At 45.6% G+C, this 17,970-nt stretch overlaps 1 protein-coding gene across 2 annotated transcripts in view; it reads left to right on the forward strand.

Moving 5' to 3' along the window:
- The window catches only part of vav2 (vav 2 guanine nucleotide exchange factor), a 522,340-nt gene that overhangs the window by 143,316 nt on the left and 361,054 nt on the right, over window positions 1–17,970 (forward strand). For both annotated transcript variants that reach the window (XM_028809081.2, XM_051931588.1), the window contains one exon: window positions 12,252–12,368. In XM_028809081.2, coding sequence (XP_028664914.2) covers window positions 12,252–12,368 — 117 coding nt within the window. The remainder of the gene's footprint in view (window positions 1–12,251; window positions 12,369–17,970) is intronic.

Genomic DNA, 17,970 nt, shown 5'->3' on the forward strand with positions numbered 1-17,970 from the left:
TAAAAGTTGGAATGTGACGTCAGAGTCTCTGGTTACTATCGACATGTGACAGAAAGCCGCTTTGTGGATCCTACGAGATCGATGTGCGCGCTTCGATGTTTGATGTGGTGAAGCAAAATGCCGACATACAAATACATTCGTGGTGCTTTTATATTCAAGCCTCGTATATTCCCAGTAGTAATGACACGATACGTTTTAAAAGTCTCACATACCGCCTTCTGTGCCGTCTTTTCGTTTTTTTTTTTTTGCACCTTCACAACGGCAACAGAATGTACAGCCACAGAGAAGAAAAATGAAGGACATGGTGAAAAGGCGCATTTGGTGATTAAAGTGGAAATTTCAGCTTTATAGATAGATAGATAGATACTTTATTAATCCCAAGGGGAAATTCACAAACTCCAGCAGCATCCATCCATTTTCCAACCCACTGAATCCAAACACAGGGTCACGGGGGTCTGCTGGAGCCAATCCCAGCCAACACAGGGCACAAGGCAGGAACCAATCCCAGGCAGGGTGCCAACCCACCGCAGGACACACACAAACACACCAAGCACACACTAGGGCCAATTTAGAATCGCCAATCCACCTAACCTGCATGTCTTTGGAATGTGGGAGGAAACCCACGCAGACACGGGGAGAACATGCAAACTCCACGCAGGGAGGACCTGGGAAGCGAACTCGGGTCTCCTAACTGCGAGGCAGCAGCGCTACCACTGCGCCACCGTGCCACCCACTCCAGCAGCAGCATACTGTAATAACAATATTAAATTAAAGAGTGATAACAATGCAGGTATACAGACAGACAATAACTTTGTATAACAAAGTGGAATTGACGAGTCACATAGTGTGATGGAGGAACGATCTTCTCAGTGTGTCAGTGGAGCAGGACGGTGACAGCAGTCTGTCGCTGAAGCTGCTCCTCTGTCTGGAGATGATCCTGTTCAGTGGATGCAGTGGATTCTCCATGATTGACAGGAGTCTGCTCAGCGCCCTTCGCTCTGCCACAGATGTCAAACTGGCCAGCTCCGTGCCCACAATAGAGCCTGCCTTCCTCACCAGTTTGTCCTTCTTCTTTATGCTGCCTCCCCAGCACACCACCGCATAGAAGAGGGCACTCGCCACAGCCATCTGATAGAACATCTGCAGCATCTTATTGCAGATGTTGAAGGACGCCAGCCTTCTAAGGAAGTATAGTCGGCTCAGTCCTTTCTTGCACAGAGCATCAGTATTGGCAGTCCAGTCCAGTTTATCATCCAGCTGCACTCCCAGGTATTTATAGGTCTGCACCCTCTGCACACAGTCACCTCTGATGATCACGAGGTCCATGCGGGGCCTGGTCCTCCTAAAATCCACCCCCAGCTCCTTGGTTTTGCCGGTGTTCAGGTGTAGGTGGTTTGAGTCGCACCATTTAACAAAGTCATTGATTAGGTTCCTACTAGGCTCACCCTCCTTTTAAGGCGACCGACTTTTATCCTCAATTTGTGTGCGCTCCATGTGTACATCAGGCATGTAAGTGTAGGGAATGAGAACATCAAAGTGCCCATTCATAACATCTCCTGAAAACCTAACTTTTTTTATCCCCTCGAGTGCCTGTCCAAACTTGGAGTGTAGGACTCCATAATAATATACTTGAAACTCATAGGGGAACAACTCTCCCGCTACCATTAGCTCAGAAATGGTACCATAAGTTTGAGACTTTGACATTTCAGTGAGATACTGAAGCTCATTTGTATGAGAGATTCCTGACGGCATCATTGTAAATGGCTGAAACCTTGACCAATTACTTAAAACATGTCGTACGATGTTAGCCCAAATCTGTACCGCTAAAGACGGAGTTTCATTCACTAAATAAGCTATAGATGAGAATAAGCAAGCACCATCTCCCCTGAAATTTACTACACGGTGAGGCATTTGTACTCCATCAACATTAATTATTTCCAGAGATATGATTTTGTCTATTTTTCCAGCACATTGCGCACAAAAGCAAGGGAATGATGGGAGCACCAGAACTCTGCTCACATCGCGTCGCTTCGTACCGCAAGCCACAAGTAGTAAGCGGAATACCGCTTATCACGGGACGGAAGGACAATCCTGACCCCTTTTATATAGTAGGATACTCCTCCTCCTGCCCACTCCTGATGAAGCCCACGATAGCAGCGTCGTCAGTGAATATTTTGCACGTGGCAGGACTCCGAGTTGTATTGGAAGTCCGATGTATGTTGGCTGAACAGGACCGGAGAGAGTACAGTCCCCTGCGGCACTCCTGTGCTGCTGACCACAATGTCAAAATGTCCACTTTAACCTTTATCATTAAAGTAGAGCGTCGTAAATGTCATCTTCAAACCGACCCAGTTGTTAATCGCTTCAAGCTTCTGGGGCTTCCTCCTGACCTGACAGCAGCGGCAGGCAGCAATCGCCACACAGAAGACATGACATGTCTGATATTCCAGCTCTCTGCACATTTACAATCCTTAGACTTACACTTGATATCACTTTCATGATGAAATGCATTAAAGTATGTATGTTACATTTTAATTTCGTTTAAATACTGTTAATGATTCCACACATGGGGGTGACACGGGTAGCACTGCTCTCTCGTAGGGAGTCCCGTCGCTGGTATTCCCTGCCTGGAGTCTGGGTGTTTTCCTGCTGGGTTTCCACAGTGGGCTCTGGGCACTAAAATGAGGCCAGTGTGTATGTGTGTGCTTGCATTCACCTTGTGATGAGCTGATGCCCCATCTAGGGATTGTTTCTGCCTCGTGCCCAGTGCTTGCTGGAATGGGCACATCCCTGGATGGATATTTCTCTGGGTGGGACATTATGTTTGGGTCCATCTGACGCCTCAGCCTGTTCAGGAACTCAGTGATGCCCTGGTCCAGAGCTGGGAGGAGATCCCCCAGGACACCGTCCATCGTCTCATTAGGATGTTGTCAGGTATGGGGGGTCCATACAAACCACTGAGTACCATTTGGAGTTGCTGCAATGATATTTTGGCCAAAAGGACTTGCTTGGCGCCTCATTTTGTTCCCTTTGATTTTCGGGGTGTCCCTCTGTCGGTTGATCATTTTCATTTCCATCCTTTTGTTCCTCTCACATCACCATATCAGTCCATAGCAGTAGAGAGAGCCTGCAGGATTTTTTTCCCATTGAGATCTGATGTGTTTCAAAGTGTTCCCGTAATTTTTTGAGCAGTTTATTTTTATTTCTCAAGCTCACTTCCGTTCACATGGTACAGTATGTATAATTTATATGTGAGAAATAGAATATGATGTGACATAAAGAAACAGCAAAATAGTAACTGGTCAACATAAATGGAAGCCAGTAACATCTGTCCATGAATTTGTTTTTAAACTATGGCCAGCTGACAAAGTTCTAGAGGAAAATACAAACCCTATTCAGCATCACCACCCCAGTTTGTGGGGGTCATGGGTTTGTGGTCCACGGTCAACTGTAAGAGAGAAAGACAAATCCAGACACAGTCCTGGAGAAACACGGCATAGCAGAGCAGTTCAAAATATCAAAATGTGTCCCTAAATATGAAAACTAACCTACAAGAGAGGGGATTACCGTAAAGCTCTGGCTTATAGAAAGACTGGAAACAAAGAATCTTTATAAATGATATATTTATCAAAAAAGAAAGAAAAAATAGGGAGAGGGAAGTCTGGACATCTCTGCTCAAGCTGCTGCCCCTGCGACCCGATCTTGGATAAGCGGAAGTGGATGGATGGATGAAAAAAAATAACAAACCAAAAAAGGACGGGTCTAAAAGGCAACACGGCAAGCAAGACCCAACACACAATCCCGGAGAGGAATCCCGTCTTCTTCCATATTTAAAACCAGGAGGAGTACTCGGCAGCAGTGACGTCAGGATGGACCCACCTGTTGGGGTTCTACTCACAAAGTATGTGGAGTGGCCGCATATTTAAAGGCGTAGTTCATAATTAACATCCAATAAACATAACTAGGTTAGGTTAGGTTTAGGTTTATTTGTCATATATTGGTTTACACAGGGTCAACATACAATGAAATGTGTATGACGAGAAAAAAACAAGTCACTCAGCCTAGATCCAATAAAGCTTAAAAAAAGATTACAAGTGAAAAATAGACAAGTCATATAAAATAAAATGTGTACGTTTTAAAAGAAGTTAGTAAGTAAGTAAGTAAGCCCAGGCTCTAACATAACTCAGTGCCAACCCCGAGTGATCATTTCCTAGGGATAATGCAGACTTGGCGCTGACTCCGCCTTCCTGTGATGCTGTTACCGAGTTACTTTTATTTTTTTAAAGTATTCAGTTCTTTGAATGGATTTCTTGCTGCTTGGACTGAAGCTGCCATCTTTGTCTTATTTTCTTCGGAGTGGCACACCTTTGCCCTCTCATCATCTGGCCCACCGTGTTCATTTATTGCTCAGTTTGGACTTTGGGGAGACTCTGCCTTACTGAAATTCTGTCATGGCTTGGCGTTGACGTCGTTTGTGTCAGACGCAGGGAGCACTGAATGTGCCGCTGCCCTTTAGGCCCTTTTAGGCCGGTGGCTGCACAGGTTTGTAGCCCCTAGTTGGTTTAACGAGTGACTTTTTTCAGGGCGTTTCATCTCCCTAGCAATGTGCTTGTCGATAAATGATTCTTCTTAGAAATAGTACTGCCACAGTGGAATAAAAAGCCTTCTGTTAAATATAGACCTTAAAAAATAATACAAATGCCCTGACTCAGCACTATCGTACATTGTTCAATCAACAGCCACTCAGTGGGTCTGAGGAGAGGGGCGACGTGTGATATTAAAAAGAGAACGCAGCAGCGGCCTTCTGAGCTATCTTGATTGGTAAATTCAACTGCCGCGTTTGTATAAAGTGCTCAGAAGAAAAAATGAACAGATAAGGAAAAGAGATGAGCAAAAGTGAAAAGAAATGTGTGGCGATGGCAGCAACAAGCACCCAGCATCGTCCGACTTCTAAATGGAGAGAAGACCCCTGTGGGCAAACCGTTCAATAAACCCCCATCAGGGTCAGGCAAATAATGGGCAGATAAGTCAATCCGATGATGACGCTGCCCATCTATTTTTGTGAGGTCACTTCCTGTCAGGACCCCACGTGGTGAGCCGTGTGCAGAACAATGAGGAACAGCACTGTGGGTGGGACGGAGTTGTTGAGTCGCTCTTAGTCAGGACCTCACCTCTGACCTTGCTGCTATGGGTGGCCCTAAGTGGACTACATGACTGCCGATGGCATCGCTCGGGGGGATCATTGATCATGCAAACCACTTAACCGCCATGTTAAGAAGGTGACTCAGTGGAGGGGTGCAGGCAGACAAGACTGTAGTGGTCTTAAGTGGAGAGACAATAAAGTGGGACACCTCTGCTCCCCTTTCCTATTTTATTGTGTTTTCATGTGTCACACACAACATCGAAGATGGAGAAGACCAGTAAAGGACGCGAATGCGGTTAGGACCAGCAGAGACCATTGGCGCAACTATTGGGTGTTTGACGTCACCCTGGTTGACTTACGAGTTCGGCATTCATCGGAAGTCTTTACATTTGGCAGATGATGCACGAGCAAGTTAAAAATGTCACTCAGGATCACACAGAGTCTCCGAGGTGGGAGCCAAACAAATGCTGTGGTGTCCAATGTCACGATTAACTGGATTGGCCAGTGGAACTGGTCAGCTTATCGGGACCTCGTTGATTTGGAATTCCTCAGCATTGAACCCCAAAGAATAAAAATGGTGCATGCTGTCCTAATGTGGGGGACGTTTGGCAACAGATGGTGTGACTTGGTTTTATGTTTGTTGCGTTATTGATCTGATTGGGTTGTTAATTGTGTTACACGCCACACAGCACACGCTGGTGGTCTCAGACTCGGCCTTGGGGGAACCCCCTGTGGCTGCAGGTTTTTGGTCCAACCAGCGTGTGTTTTTAATTGGGGGCTCCCAGACTAATTAACAGGCCGTTATCTCTGTTTTGGTGTCAATGCAGAAATTACGCTTGGTAAATTTTTATTAGGATTTATGTTATGTTTTGTGGGGATAATTTAGTGTTTTATTAGCTTAACCCCCCGTCCTGCCAGGCCCTCTACTCCTGACATCATGCTTCTTCCTCCCCTCGGCCCGCAGCTTCTGTCTTGGATTAGTGTGAATACATCGCTCCTGCAAGCAAACTCTGATTCTCAGCACGATGAGAGAAGTCGCAAAATCAACCGGAATGTTCCAGTAAATTCTAGAGAAGAACCTGATCTAAATCCGTTAAGTAGTTCTCTCGTGAAAGTGAAGTGGATTTTATAAATATATATATATATATTGTAAGAATGGTGTTATATATGCGCCTGACCCGAGACAGGCTGACAACAGATGTACGTTAAAGTTAAACTAAAAGGATTTATTTTCCTTCAGCCACAGCACAGTCCCAAAAGCACAAACCAAACCAAATGGCACACTACTCTCTTTACCACCACTCCTCCTGGCAAGCGTTGTCCTCCTCCTCCTCCTCCTCCCGACTCGGAGTGGTGGCTGCTGGCCCCTTTTAAAGCTCACCCAGAAGTGCTTCAGGTGCTTGACCACCTGCCTCCGATTGCATCTCTGGGTGTGGCTGAACTCCGGCCCAGACGGGCCCAGGAACCCCTGCAGCGCCTCCTGGTGGCCACCCCGGATCCCAACAGGGCTGTGGAGAACTCCATCTCCCATGGAGCCCTGCGGGTATCTGAGGCACCACGGTCACCCAGGGGGGCTGCCACCAAGTGGTCCAGGGGAAGTACTGCGCAGCCCATGCTTGCTCCCCCGGGACATATAGAGAAGGGCGTCCCGGTGGGGCATGGGCCCCGGCCGTCTGTCACAATATATATATATATATATATAGAGAGAGAGAAGATGTCCATCATCATCTTCATCACGCTATTTCATGTGTATTGATTATTTAGCCCATCATTTATCAATAAGCATGCTGGTGAGTCTGACGACAACCTTTTCAGCCCCTGGCCGCGGGTGTCTGCTCGGGCTGCGCGTACTGAAAAGGCCACATTTTAAAACGCCATTGGACTGGCATTTCTTCAGTTTTCCTCTCGACCTCTTGTCGCTCTTCTTCCTTTGACACTCGCTGTTAAATATGCATTTAATTATCAATATCATTCATGGTGGCTCCGAAATCCGTACTCATCCCTACGTTCTCTGCTGTTCTTTTTCTGGTTTTCTGTGGTGGCGATCTGCACCCCACCACCACCACTATCTGATCAGGGCACCGTGCTGTCCCTCCATTCATGGATTGAAGGCCAGAGGTCCATATGACCGTCATCATCAAATTCTTCCATGTGAAGCCTGAAAACCACGAGGACTGATTGAGATCATTGATGTTAGGGGGGCTGGGTGGTCTCGTGGCCTTGGGCCCCCTGCAGATTTTGTTTTTTTTTTTTAATTTTTGTTTTTTCTGCCCTCCCTGGCATTCCTCCCTTACTTTTTATTCTATGTTAATTAGTGTTGTCTAATTTTATTTGATATATTTTGCCTTTTTTCTCTTTCTTCATCATATAAAGCACTTTGAGCTCATCATTTGTATGAAAATGTGCTCTAGAAATACATCTTGTTGTTGTAGTGAAGCGGTGAGATGCGCGGTGCACCAGAGAGGTTGAACTAAAATGGGGGGGGTTTGGAGTTGTGGGTCATTGACCATAACTCTTTCAGGGCTGATGTCGACTTTTGTCAAAAGGAGGAGTTGACGATGGCAATCAAGTGTAAACTGTGACAAAACCAACCATTACGTTAGACTCTCGTTGCTAGAAGGAAAATTAGATTCATTGGTTTGACCGAGATTCCCTGCGCTCACGTGAGTAGCAAGGCGCATACAACGGCAAAAATGGCACTGACAACTGGCGAGAGATCATAGCGAATGCAAAAAGCAAAATACTCCATGGACGACGTCTTGCCTATCATCTCTGAACTGGACTATGACTTGTCGGACTCAGATTTTGATACAAGTGATTGAAAACAAATGTTAGGTTCCAGCTTCAGCTGATTGGTCCCCAGCTAGTCATGGCACTGACAATGTCCGCCAGGGAGGACTGCCACTTAACAATGACAAGAGGTATCTGGTAGTTGAGTCATGGCATCTGGACTTCTTTCTTGTTAGGTAGATACGTTTCATTGCTTATCCAAGCAGCTTCATCAGTCTGACGAAGAACAGTGAAACGTATCTACCTAACAAGAAAGAATTCCAGTTGCCATGACTCAACTACCAAATAATTTCTCCTGGATGACTGAGAATCTTCACAGACAATGACAAGAGGTAAAATCCAGATTGTAATGCACTGCGACCGTGACCGCCCCTGCTGCTGTCCCAGCCAAATGAAGACAGCCGGGCAGCAAGCCTGCCGCTCATTCTTGGCAAACTGGCAGCCACAGCATGCAGCAACAGACGTTTTATGTTGATTTATGTGTGAAAGCATCATTTTTTGGAAAAAATATTCAGCCCTCAAAGAGTTAAAACCATTATGGTACTGGCACTGAGGTCCAATAGCTCAGTATCGAAGTCACAGTTTTAGCACCAATCCAACACTAACTAGTGTCTGCTCTGCACATTTGTAATTGCAGTTATTAACTGTGACCATTAGGGGGAGTTGCTGAGCCACCAAACCCCGGACACAAGTGACGCAGCAGCATCCCGGGTTCAAGTGAAGTTAATATTTTATTTGCCAGACATCTTTAAATCAGTCCAGCACGGCACCACACGCCATGCAGTGTAATCCTCCCCTTGTCTCTCTTCTTCCCCAAAAAGTCTTGTCCCCCTCCTCCCGACTCCCAGCCCCCTGAATGAGTTGAAGTGGTGGCTTTTATGCAGGATCAGGGCTGTTAATGTCACGCGTATGCCTTTTGAGAAGTAAAACCAGGCAGTCACAGGGTCTGGGGTAGAGGGGGCCGTTGTCTAAACACTGAACGTAAAGCTGGCCCAGGATGGGAAGTGTGTTACACTAAACTGTGTGCCAAACGAAATCGGCCAGAGGGGCTGCTTAAGTGAAAAGTGCTCTGCAGAACTGAATATCACGGCTGGGATTTGGGGACAGGCGAGGCGCTTCACTTAGTGGATACTTTATGTGCTTGACAGTAGTAATTAGACACTCCAGAGCCTCGCGTCACTGGATGAGACTCTGGGGTCCGCTTCGCGTCTCACTCTGTGCCAAGGTGCCGATTGCCTTTCAGGGTCCTCTCGAGTTTTAATTCAAAAGCTTCACGTGACGCTCGTCAGAATGTTACCGCTGGTCCCAGACCCTAATTTAGGGCAAGGACAGGTCCCATCCCCCCTCTCATCTCTTTTTATTGCGATGGGATACAGAAATGTCCCATCTGAGTATTTAGGGATCGTCCGGAGTCATTAGAGAGTTTCCTGGAGTTCTCTACAATCAACACCTTCGGTCGCAGCAATCAGATTGGGCTTGATGTGAAGTAACGCCGGGCGCCACGCCCAGGATTTGTGCGTTTCCATTATGGGCAGGTGGGCTGCCTCTGGTATTCTTCCTGTTTTTGTGTAAATTGTGAACTTTCTTGTTCCCAGTAATGACGGCAATGTTTGTCTGTGTTCTGGTTTAGCTGCTAATCTCGGCACCTCCTTTTCTTAAACCACTTCATCACTACAAATAAGAGAAGTTCAAAACGTCAACTTCACTTTTCATTTTCCATGTGCTGCCAGCCCTGTGGTGCCACAGCAGGTCAGGACCACCTAACTGGGTGTTGGCCAGTCTCTTGAGCCGAGTCTCGTCCAAAGCTGCCTCACCTGGTGCCATTTCCTTATCCCACTGCTCCTCTCCTAATATTCCAGTGGCCTTCCTGACTTCCATTTTCTGATGAGACTGACAACACTCTCGTGTTTCAGGCGGGGTCTCGGCTAGTGGTGGGTGGTATACCGGCACAGGAAAGCCCACCGTTTAAAATGTTACGCTACCAGCACTTCAAGATTTTTGGTACCAGAAGAAAATGTCCGCTTTCCTCACAATTAACCCCAACCCACAACAACCTCAATACTCGCCTTTGCAGTTTTGTGAAGTCGAAACTTCACACTTCAACACGATTGGAACTTTACAGGACCCCAACTCACCCCCTTATTACTTTGATGTGATCTAAACAGCATGCAGGACCCCTCCCCGGCCCCCATTGGTTATTGCTTTGCTGTGATCAGGGCTTTAATTTTGTTAAAACTGCATGCTTTGAGGTGATCAGAACTGCACCCCCCCCCACCTCTTTATTCCTTCAACAATTTTGGAACTTCATGGGGACCCCCCCTCCAAAATTACTGCTTTGCTGCAATACTATGTGACATGTTTGTTCACTGCAGTAATTCAACATATATTAGGAAAGGGGGCTTCCTAGAAGTGTGCAGGCTGAGGGGTGCGGTGCGAGGCGGTGTGGCCGAGACGTTGGGTTTGTAAAGCGCAGGGTCACTGCTGACTGGCTCGACTCTTCACCCGTATTTTAGTTCTGGAGTTGTGTTCAAGGGGGCGCCCTCTGTAAAGTCAAACTGTTAATACGTCTGCGCTGCCCTCTTTACAGTAGCGACGGCGAGAAAATGGCAGCCGTCAGCCTGTGCAATCCAGGAAGGGCAGGATACTTGTGTGGCAGCCTCCTCCTCCTCCTCATCATCATTATCACTATTGAATCAAATTAATGACAAATGACATGGGAGTGTCTTCTTTATGGTACTAAAACATCTCAAAAGTGTCAGGTGATTTTTAAGTTCAGCGTTGCTTACAGTTCTCAAATTTTTTTTTTTTGAGGCTCCAACAAACAAGAGAGAAAGAAATCCAAACTCTTTAGAAGGGGGTCACGGGGGGAAACTGTGCTCAACGCAGTCGCCTCCCATTAGTCACGTAATGCGAGACCCTCTTGAATTGTCATGGAGTCTCACCACAAAGCATCTCAGTTTCCAGATTGGCACTGTGGTGACCTGCTGGTGGTCAGCCTCAAACCCACAACCTCTGGCTCAGAAGTGTAGTGTGGCGGATAGGAGAACTTGGGGCTCAGCCCATCCCGGTGACATCAGCTGAGCTCTCTCTCTCTCTCTCTCTCCCCAAATTTTTCTGCACCTTACCACCTCTACACACCATGTGTCCATAGTACAGATCCCTCCCGTATTGGACTCACACAATGAAACATCTCCGCTCGCATGTTTGAAAATGTGACAAGGTCATCTCAACGGCCGTTTTATATCCGAGTTTACGGATTGTGGGCCACTGTTCTTTTGTGACTTTCAAGAACTTTAATTTGGGATTCTCCAGCTCTTTTGCTCTTGTCCTTGACCTTTGATTTTTGTTCTTGTTTTGGCTTTGCCGGTAGATGTGGTGACACGTGATGGTGACATGTGATGGTGACCTGAGCCACTTTTTGGACTTTATGCATCTCCTGCTCCTTTTTAATAGAAAATACCTGTCCTCAAGCTTAGCACATAAAGGAGGCTTCTTTCTTTCTTTCTTTCTTTCTTTCTTTCTTTCTTTCTTTCTTTCTTTCTTTCATGTAGTGCCTTTCATAATGATAATGTCATCTAGATTATAGTGGTTAAATGTGTAAGATTTAATTCAATAAATTCCTTTTTATTCCCTTAATATAGTGCCTGGCAGAGTTAACTAAACAGTTCTTTTTTTTTCTGTTGAACATACCCCCCGCAGTTAATAGTACAGTGCATCTTTCTTTCTTTCTGAGCTCCCTTTACTCATCCATTCTCATTTTCTTTCTTTCTTTGGTCCCTTTACTCTTTCTTTCTTTTTCTTTTTGAGCTCCCTTTACTCATCCCTTCTTTCATTTTCTTCTTTCTTTCATTGCTCCCTTTACTTTCTTTCTTTCATTTTCTTCTTTCTTTCATTGCTCCCTTTACTTTCTTTCTTTCATTTTCTTTTTCTTTCTTATTGTGCTCCCTTTACTTGTCCCTTCTTTCTTTCTTTCTTTCATTTTCTTTTTCTTTCTTATTGTGCTCCCTTTACTTATCCCTTCTTTCTTTCTGAGCTCCCTTTACTCATCCATTCTTTCATTTTCTTCTTTCTTTTTCTCCCTTTATTCTTTCTTTCTTTCTTTTTCTCTGTCACATGCCCTTCTTTAATGTACATTATTTTATTTTGTAGCCATGAAGTCATTTTTAATTTTTTTTTTTTTCTTATCCCCCGTATTGTTTTTGTGTGTGCCTTTGGTTGTTGCTTATTCCATTTTTATACTTAAATACACCATAACATCATTTTAAGTGAACCCGTCTGCTGGTCTTTAATTAAAATGACGTTTTTCTTTTTCTTGCAGTTCCTCTGTCTGAAGAACATCCGAACGTTCTTGAAGGTCTGCCACGATAAGTTTGGGCTGCGCAACAGTGAACTGTTCGACCCCTTTGACCTTTTTGATGTCCGGGATTTCGGCAAGGTAAGAGACGAGCCGAACGTGAAAATCGACCTTCAGCGCCGAAGTGATGGACGCCTGCGGTCCGACGTTTTATGTTCTCCAAACCAAAAGCAGATTCTGCCTTTTTTTATTTTCCCCTTTGCTTCATTAGTGTGTATTTTGTGATGGACCAAAGACTTTTTTGTGACCTAATTAGATGCAAATAAAAAGTTTAAATGAATTGTAAACAGTCCGTGGCGTTGTGCTCCACACACGCTAATTATCAGCTGCCACGGTGTGTGCACTGAAGGCAGATAACAAGCGCTGGCCGTGCCGACTCCATCTGTGGTTTAAGTACTGGTGGTTTTTAATCCCTAATTATTCTGCTCGCCGCTTGTATCTGCTCCTGCCAGTCCTTTGCTTGTTCTTTGTCTTAAACAGCCTGACTCGCTTCACTTGGACTCGCGTCCCCTCCTCTCCCCAGAATATCTGCCCATTTATCTCTTTTCCCCTTTCAATGAAACTGCCATTAAGGAAATGAAATTCCTCCCTTCAGCGTGTGGCACGCCCTTCATATTTCATGACATCGAAAGCTCGGCTTGCGGAGCGTTTCTCTTGTCAGCTTGAACATGTGTTGCTAATTTACCAAGAAATGAAAGCGTTAAACTCGGAAATGTAAAGCAGTGGGGATCGGGGGGGGGGGTCACCCGGTGAGTCGGAGGTTGACCCCGGATTAGCAGCCTCAGCGGGCCAAAGAGCACCGGCTTTTCCTCGAGACCGAGTGACTGCCCACAGTGGAGCACTGCTGACCAGACGGCCTTATTTGTTCCGTTTGTCATTAGACTGTGAAATGATCCGATTCACCGGGGGATTCTGGGGGCTTGGCACACGGGACGGGAGGCTGCCCGTTCACAAGCAGCCACTTGCTGGGACTGCCTCTCCGTGAATGGACTCCGTGGAGAGGCTGTGATTATGAAATGAGTTTGCTGCTCTCCGCGGAGTGTTCCAGGGCCTTCAAAATGCAATTTCCTTTTGTCTCGTCTTGGGTTGTTTGTGTGTGTCCTCTCGGGCACTTTCTAGTACAAAGTGGATCACGTCTTTATATCGCGATACCAGTAAATTGATTTCAAAACGCAGCTAAGGCATTAGCACTGAGTGGAGTGGCTGTTACTACTGCTGAAGAACGACTGATTCGGAATCTCCTGCTGGTCAACTCCCTTAGCTCATCCTTCATTAGTCAATGCTGACTGGTTATTAGAGCTTTATACCCACTGTCTGCATACATTATATATATATATATATATATATATATATATATATATATATATATACATATAGATCTATATCTATCTATACTGTATATTGGGGCCACCAGGGGGCGTGCAGGCAGCACCCCAAACCCCAGGCACAGCCTCACAGACCCCAGTCCCAGTATAAAGAAGTAGTTTATTAGCAATAACACCTCGGAGAAAGGCACCAGAAGTTCTTTCTTTCTTTCTTTCTTTCTTTCTTTCTTTCTTTCTTTCTTTCTTTCTTTCTTTCTTTCTTTCTTTCTTATTGAGCTCCATTTACACATCCCTCTTTTCAATTTTCTTTCTTTCTTTCTTTCTTTCTTTCTTATTGAGCTCCATTTACACACCCCTCTTCAATTTTCTTTTTTCTTTTTCTTTCTTTTTTCTTTCTTTCTTTCTTAGCTTCCTTTACACACCCCTCTTTTCAATTTTCTTTTTCTTTCTTATTTAGCTTCCTTTACACATCCCTCCTTTCATTTTCTTTTTCTTTCTTTCTTATTGAGCTCCCTTTACACACCCCTCTTTTCAACTTTCTTTCTTTCTTTCTTTCATTTTCTTTTTTATTTAGCTTCTTTTACACATCCCTCTTTTCAATTTTCTTTCTTAGCTTCCTTTACACATCCCTCCTTTCAGTTTTTCTCTTTCTTTCTTTCTTTCTTTCTTTCTTTCTTTCTTTCTTTCTTATTGAGCTCCCTTTACACATCCCTCTTTTCAATTTTTTTCTCTTTCTTTCTTTCTTTCTTTCTTTCTTTCTTTCTTTCTTTCTTATTGAGCTACCGTTACACATACCTCTTTTCAATTTTCTTTATTTCTTCCTTTCTTTCTTATTGAGCTCCCTTTACACATCCCTCTTTTCAATTTTTCTTTCTTTCTTTCTTTCTTTCTTTCTTTCTTTCTTTCTTTCTTTCTTTCTTTCTTTCTTTCTTATTGAGCTTCCTTTACACATCCCTCCTTTCAATTTTCTTTCTTTCTTTCTTTCTTTCTTTCTTTCTTTCTTTCTTTCTTTCTTTCTTTCTTTCTTTCTTTCTTTCTTTCTTTCTTTCTTTCTTATTGAGCTTCCTTTACACATCCCTCCTTTCAATTCTTTCTTTCTTTCTTTCTTTCTTTCTTTCTTTCTTTCTTTCTTACTGAGCTCCCTTTACACATCCCTCCTTTCATTTTCTTTCCTCTGTGCCGTGAGGGAGAGAATGAGAAGCGAATGTTAGCCACGGCGCCCCCTGGCGGATTGTCACATAATACACACACACACACACACACACACACACACACACACACACACTCTTTAAAGACAGGCCTTCTTAAATGGACTTGAGATGTTTTAATTATCACATTTAAGCCATCTAAAATGTCGTTTCCATGGTATCCAGGAGCATTTTAAAAACACTTTTTTTGCCTGGCAGGAGTCCCATGATGGAGCTTTTCCTTCGTAATTCACTTACAGTGCCACATGTCACCTGGCGAGTTGGCGTGGTGGATGGCATGTTTTCCCATCAGTTATTTAGTAAGTGTCCATTTATTTTTCCTCAGATTTTCACACACTTGCAGTGGCCTAAATGGACACCCCTTCTATTACAGAGGACCTGGCACTCGCCCTGCTTTCTGAGTTTAATTTAAACTAGAAATTGCCACCAAGATGAAAGATTTCTTGTGGGAGCCCTCGAGGGGGTGTTTGTCGGCCTGTAGACCAGAGCGCAGTGAATCTGCGGGTCCCTTCTCGTTGGCGTTTCATTACGGTTCACCCCTTGCCCAAAATGGTTGGCCCTCTTGCCAGGCGGTGAGATGGCATTCGAGGAGGCTAGTTAAATAACCCGGGGGGCTGTTTTATCAAACGTGTGCTTTATGAGTTACTAGGATTCGCTTCGCATGGCCTCCTTCCAACCTGTCAGATTCCTTGTAGAATTTAATCTCACTCCGTGCACAGTCTACCCCGAGTTGAATTATGGTGCTGTCTCTAGTCATCTCATTACATCATTTTTCTTCTCTATAAAAATCATCACTTGCAAATTAATGTTCTGGGTCATTGGATTTCATTTTTATTCCTTGAGGATTGAATTCTTCCGCTCACGTACAGGAATGCCTGCATGTTTGTGCCTGTGCGGCTGTAGTGTGCCGTAAGCTACATCTTCTCACACACACACACCCCGCCATGCAGGCCTGCATCGTTGACACCCACGCACGGCAGAAGCCAGGGACATATGTACGGTTGTCACACAGCCTGCCGATGACAGTCCTGTAATGGACGCACGCCAGCACTTTAAGTGTCTGCACGCTTTACAGGCTATTGTGGGGCCTGTCGTCTTGTCGAGGGCTTTCAGAGGAGCTCAGACTGCAGCTACTAGAAAGACTCAAGCTGCGTGCCATGCAGTCCACCTTCATTTTAAAAGTTTTTGGGAAATTCAAAGCTTTCAAAGATTTCACACACAAAAATAAAGTCGATAGTCGATAACACACACAAAAGGAAAACACCTCTTGATGTTTCATTGAAGGCTTCAGTGTCTCGGTTCCTTTTCTTAAAGTATTCTGTGTGTTACCTGCATCTGCCCTTACCTGGCCAGACCGGGGGGTAGAGAGAATTTTCAAGACCCCCAGACTGACAGAGGGCAGCATGATGGAAGCTCAACCCTGCTGGGGCCTTTGGCCACCACTAGGGGGCGCCTGGACTTTTGCAGGGCCCTATTTAGCTCCTTCCAGGTGCCCTGTAAAAGAAGCCAGTCACCACCACTCGATGGGAGGAGGAAGATGAAGCTCTTAAGGAGGAGGAGGAGGAGGGACTGTGTTGTGTGTTGGACTTTAAGTAATGCGGGCGCAGTTTGGCACGGTCTGTGTCGGGGGTTAGGGGGCTGTACGCACTCGGGCTTCACAGTACGTACATATGGTCCGAGAACTTGGGGCCTTCACAACTTTCTGTCTAGCAGTTGATGTTTCTGTGCAGCAGGGTGCCACACACACACACAATGTGGGCATAGGAGGCACTCTAAGGGCTTAACTGGGTGTAAGACGCAGAGTCTGCAATTGAAGAACTGCACTAATGCGTTTATCTCCCCCTCCCGCAGACCAGCAGAAGGGAGCCCCACCCACCTCGCTTGCCAGACCACGCCCCCTACAGACCTCACTTCCACCTAAGCACCCGCCTCTTCCTGCACAGCTCCTAGAAGACCGCCCCCCTCCCTTCACGTCAGTCTTATGTTTGACTCTGTGTGTGTTGATGACAATATACGGCGGGGGGGGGGGGGGTGGACCCCCCAAACCTTTCTGCTTTGTTCTGTTTCTGTTACAAGGCGTAAACGCAGACCCTCTGAGAGGCTTACATTCTCTTCAAATTAAGTAAAGCCTTTTTGTGAATTTATCCTTAACATTAACTGGACGGGTTTGGCTCTTATTGTGGACCATCAGCCACAGCGTTCTCCATTGCTAAAGTGGCTTTAAGGAGCTCCCCAGTTTATAGCTTCCAGGTATTTATTTGTTTAGGTCCACATTTTAGGCGTCTTAATCGTAAACAGGGCACTGGAGGCTTATGCCATGGGTGATATCAGTTGCCAAGCCCCCCCATTCTTTCTTAGCCCAGCTGCCAGTGTCTTTGCAAACCGCTGCTGAATTTTCACACCGCACTGCATGTTTGGCTCTGATCAAGCATTTCAGCCACCTTGTGTGCCAAAGTAAGACATCTGCTGTCCCAAGACCCCGTAGCTAGTCATTAACGGCATTAAACATCCACAGTGGGCTCTGTGCCAAGCATGGCAGCACAGGTATCCGCGAGAGGAAGTCGACTTCTTTCATACCACATAAAAGCAGCACTGCTGGGCTCCCCGACCGCGCGGGCTCTGCTGTTGGCTCGTGACAGGCCGGTGGGCTGAACATTTTAAAATGCAATTCCCGGAGCTCACGGACTGATCCGGGCCAAGCTGTGTAACCTGCCTGTGATCCGGTAACAGGAAATGTCAAAATCGTGAGGGGCAGGAGAGCCTCTCATGCCAGCGCAGACCAGCCCTGGACAGGCCGCCGCTCCATTTTTGTTTGACGTTCCTTTTGGATGAAAGCAGAACTTAAATCTGCACTCCCTGGCTGAGCAAATTCATAAGATCACTAATCGTAGTGCAGGGCCGGGCCGGGGCTCCTTTAGCCATCTAAACAGCCTCCGTTCTTGGTGGTGAGAACTCCACAAGATGCTGGAAACGCTCCTTTGAGAGACATGGACAGCTGATTCGTCCGCTGCACATTCATGTGAATCTCCCATTGTGTCTCATCCCAAAGGTGTTCTCTCTTTTGGGGCCACTGACATAAGTCCTGGGGACTTCTTTTTTTTATCCGTCTTTAGTTGTCTTGGTTTCTGGTTCTGTGTGTTGGACATTTGG

This window comes from Erpetoichthys calabaricus, chromosome 9, assembly GCF_900747795.2.
Source record: "Erpetoichthys calabaricus chromosome 9, fErpCal1.3, whole genome shotgun sequence".
NCBI lineage: Eukaryota > Metazoa > Chordata > Cladistia > Polypteriformes > Polypteridae > Erpetoichthys > Erpetoichthys calabaricus.